Raw genomic sequence first — 19,456 nt, forward strand, 5'->3', positions numbered from 1 at the left:
AGATATTTAAAAACCATTTTTCTAATAATTTGCTTAAACAAGATGTAACAGAGATGGGCCTACAATTGCCTACCTCGTTAGCTAAACATTTTCCTTTATAACTCGCTTTTATGTTAGCCATCTTTCAGCTTAGAGGAATAGTATCTGTTTCAAGTGTTTTACTGAAAAGTAAAGTTAGAGGAAGAGTGATAGATGGCTGTAGTTTAAATATTTTTGGTATCATACCATCAGATCTAGCAGGTTTATTAGAATCTAAGAGGGACAGTTGATCTCTATGTTGAGTAATGATTATATTATGTGTTGAATGGGTAGAAGTATTTACTGTTTCAGTTATTGGTTCAGTATCTACAGAAGTTGTGGATATTGACTTAAATACTTATTTAAACATTCTGCTTTGTCAAATGGATGCTGAATAAATGATTTATTATGTTTGGGTGGCGAAATAGAGTTAGCTTTATTTAACTATAACAAACATTTTTAGCAATTTTCTACCATTTGTGAGAAGGGATAGTTTTATTACTCAAAGATTTTTGTAAGTTTGCTATGTATTTTTTCTCAGCTTCACTTATTTTACTTACTGTATAATTACTCATATTTCTATAGTTTCTCCAATGAATCACAAAATTATTACTCTTGTTCTCATTTTAATTCTTATATCATTTGTCATCCACTCCTTATCATTTGGCCTTACTGTTACATTTACGTTTGGTATACAATCAGCAATTAGTTGGTTTATTTTATCACATAAACTGTTGATAAATTCATTACTGTCATATCTATTAATAAGACTTTCCCAATCTATTTCACTTATATGTCTATTGAATTTGACATAATCTGCATCTTCATGAATTAAGATATTCTTTTGATATGTTTGTTGTTTGAAGAAACTATAAGAGATGTTAAACTGGATCAGAGAATGGTCACTGCAAAAAGGTAGAGATACATATGCAATCTTCACCTAGTTGTCATTATTCGAAAAAAAATATCTATTGATGTTGAAGAAGTTGGAGTGATACGAGTGGGTTCATTAATAGAACTACAACGATGAAATGTTGTCATAAGTCTACTAACATGAGAATGGGGATGTAGATTCAGCATATCAATATTTTGATCACCAGTAACTATTATATCCAAGTTAGTATTAGTGGCATTTTCAAGGACAGAGTGTAATGTTTCCCAATATCTAACCGGTGACTCAGGTCTGTATATACAACTAAGAAGTTATGTATGTGATTAAATGTGGACTTCCACCCCATAACATCTCAAGGTCATCATGTTCAAGATCATGATTTCTTTTAGTGTATTTTTTTTTTTTTTTGATAGATTACCCCTAATCTTTCAAGATGAAATAGGGACGCATGATATAGCAGGTATCTATTGGGAATAGATATATTAGAGGGCAGACACAGATGGGTATTGGCAACATAAATAAAAGGTTTGTAAATGTCATAATATCCTGAAACATATATATACACATAATAAACAGTTACAAAAACATGCAAAACATGAGCGAGTCTGTTTTGCAGCCTGGATTCGGACGCCCGTGTGTGTACTAATTGGATAGGAAATGTCAATTACGTTCTTCAAAGTGTTATGTATACATCATTTCAATACAAACGTGTTATTGACTGGGACGGAAGCGAGATATGGCTTGCCGACCGTAATGATGAATGGACTGTGTAGACAATCCATACTTTAACTTGCGGAATTTTAAATTTCTAGATAAAGAAATAATTTGATTACTTCACTTATGCAGTAGTAACATTATCATGGGAGAGTATATTTTTCCTATATATTTATATTGATATTAATCGTTTTCCTGCATGTATGTAATTAGATGATATTAGTTCATACAGGATTACTCGTCATGACACATTAAAAGTAGGCACGCCAGTGTAAACAAACGAGAAACACGCTTATCACTGGACATGCACACGTAGTGATGATATCACGTGTTATCTCACCTAAGTTGGTCCATACCGACAAACAATAGGGAAGTATCAACCTCACAGTATTAATGTTGTGTTATTATTAATGTTTGTTGTAGCATGGACGGAAATTTCGATACAAACGAGGGTGCCTCGGTGATTTCCAGGTGAGTAGCATCATTTTGACCATGTTGATATGTTTTTGATATATATATGATAAAGATAACTATATTGCCTGTATTTAATACTGGAATAGACACTGCAGTCTTTGGAATCTTCTAATGTCATTTTGGCCTTTCAGGTAGTTCCTCAACCATTGATAATATCCTGAAGATTTTGAATTTGTTTTGTGTATGTTGTGGCATCTGTTGCAATTTGCGGTATATTTGGTATCACTTGAAGTTGTATACTTTTCGTGGAAATATGCATTTTCCTTGTGTGATATGAAGGTCGATGTTTCTTATTATGCTCATTACACTGCCTGGTATTTTCGTGTTCACTGCCGAGTTGTCGACGTGAGGACTTGTATTCTACCTAGATTTACAAGGCGGCTGTCGTTGATGAAGTGAAAGATGGTACACTTCCGGAACACCTGGTCTTCTTTTCCTCCCGCTTTTTCACGGGTCTCCTCGTAAATCTGTCCTTTGTTCATATCGTGACCTAGTTTTACCGATTTTGAGTTCAGATATTGGTTGTGTGGTCACTGATACATTCTTATGTAGTTTTTTTGTATATATCGATGCTCTGGTATATATTTTGTACCGTTGCGTGGTGAAATTTTGCATTTGTTTGTGGCGTTATTATCAATTTTGTATAAATTGATGGTTTGGTTATATTCGTGATTCTGTTGTAATTTTTATTGTCTTTTTTGTTGATGATCCAATACATTTCATCTGTTCGGTGATGATGATGTAGACTTTATACTAAGACTAAGTTTTTAGTAAACGATGATGGCTAAGTATTTGTCATAGAAGGCATGTTTGTTTCTGTTACGTTCAGTTGCATTATTTATATGAGATAAGTAGATCATACAAATACTGAACTGTTAGTTTATTATATAAGTATTCAGTACGATAAGAGGTTGTGTGTACTTATATACAGAGATAACCTATAGATGGTGCATGACCTATACACATTGTACATGCACTTAGGATGCCCTTGTGAATGTTTTAACGATGTGGTTTTTGTACGTGATAACATTTATAACCAAATCAATACACGCATAATGTTTGTGAATATATTTCTGTAGCACAAACAATATATTTACGATTTTATGAATATCACAGAGCACTAATGTCAATAGAAATAAGATATATTTTGTTAAACCTAACATTGCTAGCAACAAAATACTCATGAAAGGCAGCTGACTTCCTCTCTTTCTGATGAATTTGTAAGTCAACCATATGATATATCAGCATGATATCGGCATTTAAATGGGACACAGGTACACTGTGTCCTTGAGTATAAAGCGTCAGCCCCGAAATGATATCATATAAGATAGTATGACTGTGAAAGGCAATTTTATTTATAAGCAGCCACTGTTTTACATTTGTATGACTGCATACGTGTGCATGAATTTAAAAATATCAATTTCAACGATAAAATATCATATAACACTGGAGCCTTACAAACGCATGTTTGTAGAATACGAATTACTTAAATTTGATATATGAGACGAGACATTAATTACAACAGTGTAAAATAAAAAACAGTTTTTCTTCCGATAGTATAGTAACGACATACCGTCGCAAATTTCAAAACACAATTTTAATATCCCAATCCAAAATAGTGATGCTTTATGAACTACTGTTTAAATTGAACTGAAAATAAACGCAAAAGTCTGGTTATAACAGCTTAATCAAATATCACAAATGAAATGTCACATATATATTTTGTGATTGCTTTTGGTTAAGGTTCATGACCACTAATACATGTTAAGTCACCAAAAACTTTAACTTTCGATTGGTTACATCCAAAGGCTCCAAATAAACTTTGGAATCCATACGTGTGATTTGAATATAATCTCAAACCTTCATGAAATATGGATGCAACCGATTTGGGTTCATACCGGAATGGAAATTTAAAAAACGCCGTTCAATCCCTATATGAAGCTCAAGCAAGAGCGTTCGCTAGTAAATAAGAGATTGTGAGCGAGGGGATAATAAAAAGCATAAGTAGACCTGATATAAAACCAAAAATAAATAGTTCTAAATAATAACGATAATAACATGTAATTTATAAATCAATAGTTTATGAAAGAGAGTATGGAAGACATGGAAGAGAGTGAGGTGCATTGAAGCCCTGGAAGAGAGTGAGATGTATGGAAGCCCTGGACGAGAGTGAGGTGTATGGAATCCCTGAAGGAGAGTGAGGTGTATGGAGGCCCTGGACGAGAGTGAGGTGTATGGAAGCCCTGGACGAGAGTGAGTTGTATGGAAGCCCTGGAAGAGAGTGAGGTGCATTGAAGCCCTGGACGAGAGTGAGGTGCATTGAAGCCCTGAAAGAGAGTGAGGTACATTGAAGCCCTGGAAGAGAGTGAGTTGTATGGAAGCCCTGGACGAGAGTGAGGTGTAGGGAAGCCCTTGAAGAGAGTGAGGTACATTGAAGCCCTGGACGATAGTGAGCTGTATGGAAGCCCTGGACGAGAGTGAGGTACATTGAAGCCCTGGACGATAGTGAGCTGTATGGAAGCCCTGGACGAGAGTGAGGTACATTGAAGCCCTGGAAGAGAGTGAGTTGTATGGAAGCCCTGGAAGAGAGTGGGGTGTATGGAAGCCCTGGACGAGAGTGAGGTGTATGGAAGCCCTAGACGAGAGTGAGGTGTATGGAAGCCCTGGAGGAGAGTGAGGTGCATTGCAGTCATGGAAGAGAGTGAGTTGTATGGAAGCCCTGGAAGAGAGTGAGGTGCATTTCAGTCCTGGAAGAGAGTGAGGTGGATGGAAGCCCTTGAAGAGAGTGAGGTACATTGAAGCCCTGGACGAGAGTGAGTTGTATGGAAGCCCTGGACGAAAGTGAGGTGTATGGAAGCCCTGGACGAGAGTGAGTTGTATGGAAGCCCTTGAAGAGAGTGAGGTACATTGAAACCCTGGAAGAGAGTGAGTTGTATGGAAGCCCTGGACGAGAGTGAGGTACATTGAAGCCCTGGAAGAGAGTGAGTTGTATGGAAGCCCTTGAAGAGAGTGAGGTACATTGAAGCCCTGGAAGAGAGTGAGTTGTATGGAAGCCCTGGAAGAGAGTGAGGTGTATGGAAGCCCTGGACGAGAGTGAGGTGTATGGAAGCCCTGGACGAGAGTGAGGTGTATGGAAGCCCTGGACGAGAGTGAGGTGTATGGAAGCCCTGGACGAGAGTGAGGTGTATGGAAGCCCTGGACGAGAGTGAGGTGTATGGAAGCCCTGGACGAGAGTGAGGTGTATGGAAGCCCTGGACGAGAGTGAGGTGTATGGAAGCCCTGGAGGAGAGTGAGGTGCATTGCAGTCATGGAAGAGAGTGAGTTGTATGGAAGCCCTGGAAGAGAGTGAGGTGCATTGCAGTCCTGGAAGAGAGTGAGGTGTATGGAAGCCCTTGAAGAGAGTGAGGTACATTGAAGCCCTGGAAGAGAGTGAGTTGTATGGAAGCCCTGGAAGAGAGTGAGGTACATTGAAGCCCTGGAAGAGATTGAGTTGTATGGAAGCCCTTGAAGAGAGTGAGTTGTATGAAAGCCCTGGACGAGAGTGAGGTGTATGGAAGCCCTGGACGAGAGTGAGGTGTATGGAAGCCCTTGAAGAGAGTGAGGTACATTGAAGCCCTGGAAGAGAGTGAGTTGTATGGAAGCCCTGGACGAGAGTGAGGTACATTAAAGCCCTGGATGAGAGTGAGTTGTATGGAAGCCCTTGAAGAGAGTGAGGTACATTGAAGCCCTGGAAGAGAGTGAGTTGTATGGAAGCCCTGGACGAGAGTGAGGTACATTAAAGCCCTGGATGAGAGTGAGTTGTATGGAAGCCCTTGAAGAGAGTGAGGTACATTGAAGCCCTGGAAGAGAGTGAGTTGTATGGAAGCCCTGGACGAGAGTGAGGTACATTAAAGCCCTGGATGAGAGTGAGTTGTATGGAAGCCCTTGAAGAGAGTGAGGTACATTGAAGCCCTGAAAGAGAGTGAGGTGTATGGAAGCCCTTGAAGAGAGTTAGGTACATTGAAGCCCTGGAAGAGTGAGTTGTATGGAAGCCCTTGAAGAGAGTGAGGTACATTGAAGTCCTGGACGAGAGTGAGTTGTATGGAAGCCCTGGACGAGAGTGAGGTACATTGAAGCCCTGGAAGAGAGTGAGTTGTATGGAAGCCCTGGACGAGAGTGAGGTGTATGGAAGCCCTTGAAGAGAGTGAGGTACATTGAAGCCCTGGAAGAGAGTGAGTTGTATGGAAGCCCTGGACGAGAGTGAGGTACATTGAAGCCCTGGATGAGAGTGAGTTGTATGGAAGCCCTTGAAGAGAGTGAGGTACATTGAAGCCCTGGAAGAGAGTGAGTTGTATGGAAGCCCTGGACGAGAGTGAGGTACATTAAAGCCCTGGATGAGAGTGAGTTGTATGGAAGCCCTTGAAGAGAGTGAGGTACATTGAAGCCCTGGAAGAGAGTGAGTTGTATGGAAGCCCTTGAAGAGAGTGAGGTACATTGAAGCCCTGGAAGAGAGTGAGTTGTATGGAAGCCCTTGAAGAGAGTGAGGTACATTGAAGCCCTGGAAGAGAGTGAGTTGTATGGAAGCCCTTGAAGAGAGTGAGGTACATTGAAGCCCTGGAAGAGAGTGAGTTGTATGGAAGCCCTTGAAGAGAGTGAGGTACATTGAAGCCCTGAAGAGAGTGAGTTGTATGGAAGCCCTGGACGAGAGTGAGGTGTATGGAAGCCCTGAACGAGAGTGAGGTGTATGGAAGCCCTTGAAGAGAGTGAGGTACATTGAAGCCCTGGAAGAGAGTGAGTTGTATGGAAGCCCTGGAAGAGAGTGAGGTACATTGAAGCCCTGGATGAGAGTGAGTTGTATGGAAGCCCTTGAAGAGAGTGAGGTACATTGAAGCCCTGGAAGAGAGTGAGTTGTATGGAAGCCCTTGAAGAGAGTGAGGTACATTGAAGCCCTGGAAGAGAGTGAGTTGTATGGAAGCCCTTGAAGAGAGTGAGGTACATTGAAGCCCTGGAAGAGAGTGAGTTGTATGGAAGCCCTTGAAGAGAGTGAGGTACATTGAAGCCCTGGAAGAGGGTGAGTTGTATGGAAGCCCTTGAAGAGAGTGAGGTACATTGAAGCCCTGGAAGAGAGTGAGTTGTATGGAAGCCCTTGAAGAGAGTGAGGTACATTGAAGCCCTGGAAGAGAGTGAGTTGTATGGAAGCCCTTGAAGAGAGTGAGGTACATTGAAGCCCTGGAAGAGAGTGAGTTGTATGGAAGCCCTTGAAGAGAGTGAGGTACATTGAAGCCCTGGAAGAGAGTGAGTTGTATGGAAGCCCTTGAAGAGAGTGAGGTACATTGAAGCCCTGGAAGAGGGTGAGTTGTATGGAAGCCCTTGAAGAGAGTGAGGTACATTGAAGCCCTGAAGAGAGTGAGTTGTATGGAAGCCCTGGACGAGAGTGAGGTGTATGGAAGCCCTGAACGAGAGTGAGGTGTATGGAAGCCCTTGAAGAGAGTGAGGTACATTGAAGCCCTGGAAGAGAGTGAGTTGTATGGAAGCCCTTGAAGAGAGTGAGGTACATTGAAGCCCTGAAAGAGAGTGAGTTGTATGGAAGCCCTTGAAGAGAGTGAGGTACATTGAAGCCCTGGAAGAGGGTGAGTTGTATGAAAACCCTTGAAGAGAGTGAGGTACATTGAAGCCCTGGAAGAGAGTGAGTTGTATGGAAGCCCTGGACGAGAGGGAGTTGTATGGAAGCCCTGGAGGAGAGTGAGGAGCATTGCAGTCATAGAAGAGAGTGAGTTCTATGGAAGCCCTGGACGAGAGTGAGTTGTATGTAAGCCCTGGACGAGAGTGAGGTACATCGAAGCCCTGGAAGAGAGTGTGGTGTATGGAAGCCCTGGAGGAGAGTGAGGTGCATGGAAGCCCTGGAGGAGAGTGAGGTGCATTGCAGTCCTGGAAGAGAGAGAGGTGTATGGAAGTCCTACTGCGAGAGGACACTATAGGTACATTGAAGCCCTGGAGGAGTGAGTTGTATGGAAGCACTGGACGAGAGTGAGTTGTATGTAAGCCCTGGACGAGAGTGAGGTCCATTGAAGCCCTGGAAGAGAGTGTGGTGTATGGAAGCCCTGGAAGGGAGTGAGGGGCATTGCAGTCCTGGAAGAGAGTCAGTTGTATGGAAGTCCTACTGCGAGAGGACACTATAGGTACATTGAAGCCCTGGACGAGAGTGAGGTGCATTGAAGCCCTGGAAGAGGGTGAGTTGTATGGAAGCCCTGGAAGAGAGTGAGGTGCATTGCAGTCCTGGAAGAGAGTGAGTTGTATGGAAGTCCTACTGCGAGAGGACACTATTTGTTAATTTGTAACGTGCTGGTGAATAGAAGAACATGTTAAAACAAAACAACAGTAAATTAAATATTTTGCATTCATGTTCATTTCCATATATAAGTATCGTTTTCCATGAGGTTTATAAAACATTGTTTATCTTTTCGTATAACTCACCAATATGCGCACATTGGATACGGTTCTTGTTCTGTTGTTTAGAAATTCGATTGTTAAGGGTTTCACTTGTTAGGCTTTTTATAGATTTCATCACATTCTCTATTTGATATTAACTGATGTTTACCACAGAGAGTGCACTCCTGCGGAACACCCTCTGACACAAAGTTACTATCACGGGATATGTCCATCTCCTCTCACCAATCAGTCACTGTTTGCTGGACTGGAGGCTGCCGCCAAGGAAGCACCGTCTGATCAAGTGGCTTTGAAAGTACCGGAATTTCGACAGGAATATACACTAAAATATATTCTCGAAAGGGTTTGTATATACGAAAATACATTTTTGTATAACACTAATATTGGTGAAGAATTGCTGTATCTAGTTTGCTTTTAACATTTTAATTCTATTATCCTATTTGAATGTGTATTGTAAATATTTATTGACAATAATGACAGTACTTCGATTCCTGTAGGTGATAAGAAATGGTTGTATCTTCGAGTATGTCACGTTAACCATGTTTCTCAGCTGCACTTGTCTTTTAACATGATTTATTTGTATCACAGCTTTTGTCCTGTGGTATTCAAGTAATGTGATACTTTAAATAAGGCGTTTAGAAAACAAAACCATAATAATCAAAACGTCTATACAATCTGAGAGCGTCTTGGACTCAATGTATGTGATATATTGTATAATATCGGGGTTTGCCATAATCTTGATAGCCACATTTATCTCTTTTAGTTAGTGGCACTGTTCATAATATACACACTTAAGTAATGATTTAATTCACAATTAGATACCACTCTAAACTTTGAAATTCAGATATTAAGGGTTTTCCGCACCACCCCTCTATTTGTACCGTAATCAAGCCATTTTGGATTTCAAACGTTGGCCCCCTAGTATCACCAATAGAAGGACGAAACAGCTGTATGATGCATTATTATTCATTTATGGCATACTGTTCTATTACTAAATGTTAACGATGCATTCACATGTGTGTGAATAACGTTCACACTGCATTGCCTTAATTACAGTAACCGTATGCCATTCTTTATATAACATGAAACCTTGACGCCAAATATTCTTATACTGTCATGTTCTTCTATGCGTATGTTACAGTAATATAACATTAACAGATGGACTTTATATCTAATATCACTTTTGTTTAGTTACACAAATATATATTTATATGGCTAGATATTTGTATGCAACATTTTGTAAAAAACAGACGTGTATTTTGGATTTGTTCTAAAATGAAATACCAAAAAGTATTAGATACAAGGATTGTGTGCAAATGTTTTAAATGTGTAATGTTTATTAATCGATATGACTGTAACTTTAAGATCAAGTAGTGTTTATGGCGCGGGAAAATACGGTATACATTTGTGCTATTCATCTTGATAGATAAAACAGAAAAAATGGCTTATTTGGATTAACTTAAACAGTGGTTTATGCAGCTTGAGTTATGCAAGGTTCTGATTCTCGTAGCACGTGCATTATTTCAGGCTAACACGATAGCTAAGAGTTTGGTAGAAATAGGACTGAAGAGAGGTGACGTTGTCATGTTGAATGGTGTAGGGGATGGCGAGTACATCACGCTATACTACGCAACGGTGTCGTTGGGATTACAGTTTTATGTTGTAAGTATTGAAATGTAGCCTGCTTTAATATCTAACGTTCAAATGTTGACAGTAAATCACTTAATCACTTATTTCAAATAGCCTACTTTATCAGATAGCGATAAAAATGACTGAAGAATTAATGTATACTTATAATCAGAATATCTATATTTTCATTTAATAATTTTCAATTTGTATTAAAACTGATAATTTAATATTGAACACTTCAAATATATACCATGTGTTTGTCAAAGTGCTTATTTTTCTGAAAGACATATTTGAAATTTTTGCACTTGATTTACTGATTAAATCCTCTATGCCAAGTTGTACGTGTTTTAAAAATTGTTAAAATTTGGAAAGTTGGGGAAGCACAATTGGCAATTACCACTGTTAAATTGGTGGCACAAATAAATAGAACAATCGCATATCTTGATATGTCTACATTGTAAGAAAATGTTCGATATAAGCAATGAGCATACTAGATTGATACATTACAAATACTTCGATAGATTGACATATCACAAACGATACAAGTTGTATGATATCTATAAATAAACATAGTATTTTATCAACACTTTCTGTATTTATTTATAGCCTACGATGCGGTACCCGTTTGAGAAATTCTTTCCTGTCAGTTTAAAGGTAGGATGCCAATCTCTAAAAAGACCAATGAAAAAGAAAAAAAAATGTTACACTAATTCAACTGAACGTAAGACAATGTTGCACTTAACTCGAGTATAATAAGACATTTTATGTATAAACCCTCGTCCTTTTGAAGGTAAAAACATTACAGATCACAAATACAAAATTGTTTGATAAATCATCCTTTCTTATGATTTCATGCACTTTTTTTCCAGAAGATGTCTTTTTGGTTGTGTTTTTATTTCAAAGTTAGTTTTAGATATCGTTTTTGATATTGACATAATGATATGATTACTTCCAGTTTAGTCTGTTTGTTTCGACATTGTGATACCATTCTGCTCTGGTACTGATGTAAGTGCCGACCTGGCGATATATCCGTGTTAATCAGCACGAGCACTGTGTTTGTTTGATGTATTTTTATTTTACACGAAAAGTAAACATAGTCTCATTAGTGCAGGACTTTAAAATTGAGCTTGTTATTGTGTTTGTACTTTAAGACAAACCCGTCGGTGATATTTGTCGGAAGCTTAGTTATACCGGAAGTAAAGGTTTTATTAAACGACCTCGTTGTGAAGAATAGTGATATCAGGTAGGAGTTTTTATCATTTTACATTCAAACTAAACATGTTAACATCATTATCAATACTAATAGCATAAAGACAGGCTTACGTAAAACCTGTAATATTAACAATGCGTATAATACACATACTTGTTCGCCTGAAATTCTGCCATAATGAAACATTCTATGTTAAACCTCGTGGTTCATTTGAATGTTCAGCATGCTAGCATATATTGTTTCTCATCCGTACTGCAAGCATTGCAATACTGATACATACAACATTAACGAAGCTAACATTGGTGATGTTTTGATGCAGGTTCAATATCCACGAAACAAATTACATGTGAAGTAACATCCACAGATATACCAGAAATAGAATGATTGTATATAAAAACAAAAATCCAGAGAACTGACCTTTATCCGTATTATTTACAGACCTTCAAGTTTGATAGGTGTCGTGTCTTTGGAAGGAAAATGTGATTTCGGGTGAGTTAGCATAGATACTAATACATAAACAACAAAACTTAAGATATCTTTTGTCTGTTTGATATGTATATATAATGGCAATGTTTTGATTCGACGAATTGTGTGGCTTATGTAGTAGAATGTTTTTCTTGATATAAGCAGGATCGCTGATTATTATCGTAAGATGTTTTCGTGGGTGTAGCTATAAATTCGATTTTTTTGTTGTTTAGTTACATATCGTATGCTGATTTCCTGGTCTCCGGCGTGGCAGTATTGGACGAAACACTCTCCACCTTAAGGTCGCTTGTTAGTTGTGAAGAATCAGCCATTATCCTGACGACATCTGTACGTACACAAAACACATTTATGACCAAATGAGTATTATAAAAACCTATATATTTTAAGAAGTATAGTTCATATACTAGTGCGAAAAGTTTCTTCTTAAAAAATCCGCATTCAATTCCACGACTGTAATATAAACTATAAACAAAAATGACATTTAAAAAGGGTACGCTCGAATCAACTGTTTTAAACATGCTGTGGTAAAAGAAGATTTGAAGCTGTAAATTCGATATAAAGCAAGTTGTAATAAGTTAGGCACAAACGTTCACCGTTTTATGTTCTGATTTTTTGTCCTGGTTGTAAATATAGAACACATCGCTACCGTATATTATCAAATACTGGAAATGGATATGTTTTAGTGGTTATCTTATTTTAGCGCGTTTCGTGCTTGAAATGTCGTTCTTAGGTATAACAACGCCAATTACAGTTTCAGTATATAACATTCAGTTACATGATAATTATAATGTGAGCACGCATTAATGCGATACCCATTTCCAAATTTTTATAAAATAATATTTGATTACTATAAAAGAAGTACTTAAACAGTACACACCAATGTATATATCAATAACATAAACCGAATATCATTACTCTTTCAAAAATAAAATGATAACGCACGGTTAATGTCAATATGAATTCCGTCAACTTTAAAAATGAAAAATAAATAGTTACCGCTTCGTCCCAATTCGACTCTTTGTATTTACACCTATTATCGATTATCATAGGTCATGTGACATGTGTGTGTCTTATTGCGTGTGTGTCAGACATTTCGACATTGACCTTTCTCTGTGTATATCTTCCTCAGGGTACAACAGGTGATGTGAAGTTTGTTTGTCGGAATCAATTCTATATGGTAAATTTTGCAAGATTTTACAACAGGCGCAATCCAAGAAATTTGGTAAGAGTCCACTTGTCTTTATTTCGTAACAGATATGAATTAAACAAACAGGGATAGGATTATTTAGCGCGGAAAAATTGACATCCGTCCCTCAGACATTTTGTTTCATATCAAACTTACTGACATACTATTGCCCAATGGTTTAAAATAATAAATGTATCATCTTATATATTTAATTCTTTTTAATTAAACGTGATGGCCGGAAACGTTTTTTATGAGGACTGGATTTCAAAGGTTGTTGGATAAATATTATGTAAACATAATCAATTAGAATCACACGTGCATTTACCAAATTTAAAGATATTAAATAATGTTCTTTATGCGCGTTTTTTAATGAAAAAAAATATTCGATAAATAAACATGTTTATGTGTGTGTTGGATACTTATTGAATCCATTTCACCATAATGTGTACGTGTATCCAATTACAAGAATTGCCCTGATTGGTTTCAGCTGGCAATCACCAAACTGTGATGATGACATCACAATGTGAATTACGTCACATTTAATTAAAATTAATTACTAGTACTGCTACCTTCCTTGTGCTATCGGTTCCATGGTATATTCGTAACTTCCTGCAAGTCACGTGTACTATTATTTTGAATATTTATGCAGATACTCATTATAAAGCATATTGTTTAAATCGATTGACGACAGCCTGAGGTAGCCGGCGTTCGGAATCCCGTCACTGACGATGCCATGTGTGTTATCAAGTGTACAGAAGTGGTATATAAATGGCGGACCATGCACGTGGTGTTCGTGCCCTCTGACGTCGACTTCTACATGAGCGATATTAGCTGTTTGATGCGATGCATAGAGCAGGAAAGGTACGTTGATACTGTAGTCTGCACCATAGTAGTATATTTCAACATACATAAAAAAACATCGGAAAACAGTTATAATAACTTCCATCTGTGTTTATAATATGGGAACCGTAAGCTCTCTTGATGATGCACCGACCTATTGACTAAAAGTCCCTAGTAGTGTCGGATTTCGCAGAGAAATGTGTGGATGTGTCCTTGAGCAAGCCTTTTTTACACTTGTTTCTCCACTCGACCAGAAACTACAAAAAGCAGACTGAAATCTGTATAGTCTCCAGCTCACACATACAAACAAGAACTCGCATTTAGAGGTTACAATGAACTTCATATAAGATTGCGTGTCAAGCACGTGAGTAAGGACCCTGCCACACTTCCCTCATGAATGTGTTTCAAGTATTTGTCAGTCTTGAGTTAAATCAATAGTACTTTAGGGTATTTTCCTTTCCAAAACTGGCGGTATATAGCGTTTTTCTCATATTGTATGACAGTTATTTGATTATATTTCATATTTTTTCAGGTTATGTATTGCTTGCCTTGTTTTATACTATATGCAGTGTATACTTGTTAGTCTGTACATGTATTAACAGTTTTCATTTTATATGAAAAGTTAAACATAAGCTTAATTAATTTCTTTAAGATGGAGTGCGTGAATTCTTATAGAGTACCTTTGATTCTACAGACTTACCTGGTACAGCGGATATCCATACGAAATTATTAAGATGTTGGATGCTCCCGATCTCAATCGTTACGATATATCTTCACTAAGAGCTGGTAAACGCACTACTGCATCACAATTCCTCAATCGTTGAATAAAAATGATCTTTAAGCCTTTTCTGAATAGACTTTCGCCATTATAGTAAAACAAATGTTGTTTATGCGGACACTGCCTAAATATTGCACTTTTCTTAAAACGACTTTAACGTTTAAATATGATAATGTTTTCATTAAAAACAGTTTCACTTTTTGGCAGAATTATTTAAATGTACAGTTATGACAAAATGTGTATTTATCATGAATTTGAAAAAAATAAATGTAATCTCCATTTAACCAAATATCGATCACACCCATATACCAACGGTCATGTGTTAAACATTGCAAACAACTAGCTACGGCTAAATTCATACAGGCAGGTATCATAGTTACGGGCTTCAAGTAATACCGCAGCAATCAATACGTTTTAACTGGTTATCACCACTAATAAAGACTTTTTTTCTGGCTGACGAGTTTCAATTTGACTTGTGAAATTTGATTAACGAAATCTACTGATGATACATTGATAATATGGAATTTATTGTATCTCATATTACCAGTTGTAGTGACCGGGCAAAGTGTGAGTAGCAGCAATCTCAACAGAATCTGCGAACACTTCCCAGATACCATGGTAAGGAGGTTTTATAAGGGACTACTTGTAATATGCCATATTTTATATATAAACATATTGACAAATGTTAATTTGGTTCTCATTCAAATTGGAAATGAGGTAATAAATTCAACCAATTCATATAGGAAAAAATGTACAAAAAGCTGTTAAAATATCGCGACATACACATATCTTATTATTAAGAGGTATTGTGTCTGGTTTAGCTATGTCTTGTTTCGGCATTATTGTTGTGTCGGTTTGCGATTAGCAAAATGGTTATGGATCAATACACTTTATGAGTGATTTCCTTTGGCATGAGTACAAATCAATATTGGCGTGTGCAGACTTTATCATATTGTCACTACCGTGTAGATTGCATATGGCTCCACCGAAGTCCAGGCCACCATGACGTCGAAATTATATTCTACACCCGAACAGCAAAGAAATTCTGTCGGCTTTCCTCTACCACACATGGAGGTAGGTCAATTGATTTACTATGTTATTACATACTTTACCTCGAATGTGAAGTAAATTTTACTAGCATGTTCAGAGTCCTGGTGCAAGATTCATTATAAAGCATATTCAGTTATTTGTGGCATTTTGTTTTTGTCTGTTAAAACACCATGCTGTAGACGGCAGTGAATCATGACATAAGTCACATTGACTATTACGTGAGACTTATCGATAATGAATTGCTAGCTATACAGCACAGAATTCATTTTACTGCTATATTATAATGCTCGGTGTATCTGAGGGGATTATCAATATTTCTTTTCAATGTTTTGATGTCTTAATTCCTGCTGTTACATTCCCCTATGTTTAGCATGTTATTGTGTTACTGTTGTACATCATTATCACTCCTTCCTGTGTCAGTTGAAGATTGTTGGTAAGTGTGGCGAGACGCTGGCTGTTGATGAGATCGGCGAGGTTTGTGTTCGTGGATGGGCATCGTTTCTCTGCTACTTCAATGATCCAGCAACGACGGCTGCTGTCAAGGGCAACAGTAACTGGATCCAAATGGGGTAAGCTCCAAGGAAATATATTGAAATTAACAGCCTATTTGTACAGTAGGTGTTGACAACATCATATTCCACTAGAACCCTATGTTTAATATAACAATATGCACACTTAAAGAATTACTGTGTTCAGGAAATGTTTACCCAACAACACTGTAACAGTACAATTATATAAACGATGTGATTGTATTTTAGATCTGAATTGCGCAAAATTCATGAATCAATATATTATAAAAAAAAATGTTTTATTCAGAAAACATATTCAAAAACATTTCCGGTAGGGAAGTATCGTTAAAAAAAGAAAATCCCGTAGAAAAAAATAGAATTGTGGAAACTCGCGAAAAAAGCAACCCTCAAAGAAAACATTCTTAACAGTAAATAATTTCACTACAAATGTTCTTTAAATACTTATTTGGAAAACTATTTTGAAGTGACGTTGGAGTTATGGATAAAACAGGCCATGTAAAATTACTTGGGCGTATGGCAGAGTGTGTGACGTTCAAACATATGGGCGAGAAAGTGTTTCCACAGCTAATATTGGACACAGCAAGGTCTCATCCGAAGGTCAAAACAGCTATCGTAAGTAACATGACTGAAACTTGTTTAAGTTCCACCGATGAGAACGCGTTCCAATACTCTTTATCCGAAGAGGAATTTGGGAACTGTTGCTTTTAGTGACTTTCCCTAAACCCTTATGTGACAGAAAGCAACGCGATTTGACCTGGAACACTTTACTTAGCGATATACACATATGGGATTATGCGATAGATATCAACAATATTTTGCTTGAGGCGTTCCTGTTGAAAATGTGCCTTCTCTGCCTACTGTACAACCGTAAAAATGCTACATTCTAAATGTTCCAGGATTTGATCAAGGGTGCTTTCCTGCTATAAGGCGTTAAATGATCATGGTATGGAAATAATTCGATTTCCCGAACCGTCATTGATATAAAGACACTTACGCTTCTCAACTACATTTCCTATGAAGCATCCTTGATCCGTGAAACATCTGAATCAGTTGGTGTGTCTGTACCTTTGTTCTAACATTCTCACAATAGCTACGGTCATATGAAAATGATGATATTGGGGAAAATCCGAAAAGAAAGAGTCGATAGAAGAAACAAAATGTCCAAAGTTTCGCAGTATCTGTAGCAGGTTAGATTAAGACTTATTATTTATCACTAAGCAGAGGACGCAGAAACAAACTCATGCTTTTACCGGAGCCTTCGTAGGTTGCCTCTTACAAAAATGCTCAGTGTTTACAATGCAGTTCAGGAGGAGCTTGGATGGAAAAGTTCATCTCCTCTGTGCGTTTAACACGTTTCTTCTTTCTTCAATATTCAATCGTATTTCGTGATTTGACCGGATAGCAAAAAGGGTCATGTACATGTTACTTTTATGAAATTAGCGATCGTCTATGTGCTACACTGTATGTGTGTACGAACTATTGTAGAATAATGAACAATTGAAATGATCACCATTTAACACATGATTGTTGAAGCATAATTTTATTCAACTGAATGTATTATATGCATTTAATCTACTGACGAATCTTGTGTTAAACAAATAGGTGATCGGGATTCCTGACGATAGGCTAGGCGATGATGTATGTCTCTTCGTTGAGTAAGTATGACATTCAAATTCATTGGATTTTGTGCCCACCATTTCATATGTTTGAAACATAAGCGCTACATACCAGCCTTTTTCTGTTAAATGACACCGTTGATCCGAAACTTGAATAGATGTTATAAAAATCTCATGTTTTATAGTAATTACACCCTATGGAGCAATATATCGCACATGACCAGATTTTTAATTATGTTATTTCGGTGTCATAAGCTATTTTGAAAAAGATATGTTCTTCTCCTACAGCATTAGTGTCCTGCCTGCTTTTCTATTGTGAAAATGAATATGCCAGTTTGCCTTTGTCTCTTAAGCTGTCTTTATTGTTGTCATTTCGTTTGTACTTAGTATTTGGGTTTTGATTTCGTGTGTGGAACGTAAAAACTATAAATCCAACATAACAAACCCTAAGCTAAGGAAAGCCATGATAACATCGATTTTTTTTGTCAATTTCATAGAGAGAATCGATTTTGAATTTCATTTTTTTTCTGTACGAGTTTTAAGTAAAATATGGTAAAGAAGGTCAAAAGAGGTATTTCGTATTAACAGTATAACAAAATACACTTATTTGTCCAACAGGCCAACAGAGGCAGCAATACTTACAGAGGAGGAGATAGAATCCTACTTTTATGCTAAGGTAATTACAAGTCGTATTTGTATATGATATTTTGATATTTCCTTATTTGTATGTACAATATAGTATTCCCCTTTACCCATTCAATTACCTGTTCAATCCTCTGCTGGAGTCATTGTAGGTCCCTTTCTACATCTTTTTATCTAATATATACATTCAAAAATTACATATCTGAACCCATGTTCTTCCTATTCAAGATATTTTTCTTGTTATCACTAGCTGATGTTTCTGCAATGCCCACTGTACTATTTCGTACTAGAGAAACTACCAAGAATCGGTGCTCGTCTTAAGGTACGCAAGCTTCTATCTAAAGACTAGAATTTGACCTTTTAAATTCTCTATGCAAGTGCAGGCTATCTTTTTTCGACGCATATAAAGCGAAATAAAGTAATTTTCTAATGATATACATAAGATGTCACATTTGATAAATACACTCTCCACTTACATAATAGTTGTATAATAGAGTCTGATTTGTGTACGCTGATTATTGACATGGTCACTATATGAAAGCTGTTATATTATCCTATTTTTCGGTTGCAGGTACATATAGCAAAGCTCAGGGAAATAGCAACAGAAAGAATCGCAACAAATAACAAGGAAGGACAATGGAACAGATAAAAGTCTGCTGATTTTGATGATCGGTGTATTCCATCTCTCTCACTCTCTCTCTCTCGGAATGATATTTCTACTCCACGTCTCAACGTTAACTTATAATCAACATTTTATTTTCTTCTTCCAACTCGTTATTATGATTTTATTTTAAGCAATGTACACAGTATGGCATTTAATCGAATTGACCTAGTATAGCAGTAACAAATATATACTGATTTTTTTATCTGATATCATATTGTCATAAATACTATCTCCAGCTGTGAATCCAATGACAAACAATCTCAACAAACTAAACAAAATCAAAAAAAAAAAAAGATAAAAT

At 37.3% G+C, this 19,456-nt stretch overlaps 1 protein-coding gene across 1 annotated transcript; it reads left to right on the top strand.

Moving 5' to 3' along the window:
- The first annotated feature begins 1,405 nt into the window (after positions 1 to 1,405).
- Positions 1,406 to 19,364, top strand: LOC110463613 (acyl-CoA synthetase family member 2, mitochondrial-like). The gene is made up of 19 exons (XM_021518359.1): positions 1,406 to 1,435; positions 2,048 to 2,095; positions 8,681 to 8,867; positions 10,052 to 10,186; positions 10,760 to 10,807; positions 11,305 to 11,396; positions 11,802 to 11,852; positions 12,062 to 12,176; positions 12,979 to 13,071; positions 13,727 to 13,896; positions 14,570 to 14,661; positions 15,201 to 15,271; positions 15,623 to 15,727; positions 16,124 to 16,272; positions 16,698 to 16,845; positions 17,836 to 17,888; positions 18,468 to 18,525; positions 18,742 to 18,813; positions 19,063 to 19,364. Exons 1-19 carry the CDS (start codon positions 1,410 to 1,412, stop codon positions 19,138 to 19,140), a joined length of 1,791 nt encoding a protein of 596 aa, XP_021374034.1. The 5' UTR covers positions 1,406 to 1,409; the 3' UTR covers positions 19,141 to 19,364.
- Positions 19,365 to 19,456: the final 92 nt, after the last annotated feature.

This window comes from Mizuhopecten yessoensis, unplaced genomic scaffold (genome assembly GCF_002113885.1).
Source record: "Mizuhopecten yessoensis strain PY_sf001 unplaced genomic scaffold, ASM211388v2 scaffold10919, whole genome shotgun sequence".
NCBI lineage: Eukaryota > Metazoa > Mollusca > Bivalvia > Pectinida > Pectinidae > Mizuhopecten > Mizuhopecten yessoensis.

Excerpts from the sequence above, each read along its gene's own strand:
- LOC110463613 (XM_021518359.1), top strand. The coding sequence starts at position 1,410 with ATGGGTATTGGCAACATAAATAAAAG. Across the intron at positions 2,096-8,680 it reads GGTGCCTCGGTGATTTCCAG|AGAGTGCACTCCTGCGGAAC; the intron begins GTGAGTAGCATC and ends TGTTTACCACAG. Across the intron at positions 18,526-18,741 it reads AATCCTACTTTTATGCTAAG|CTGATGTTTCTGCAATGCCC; the intron begins GTAATTACAAGT and ends TGTTATCACTAG.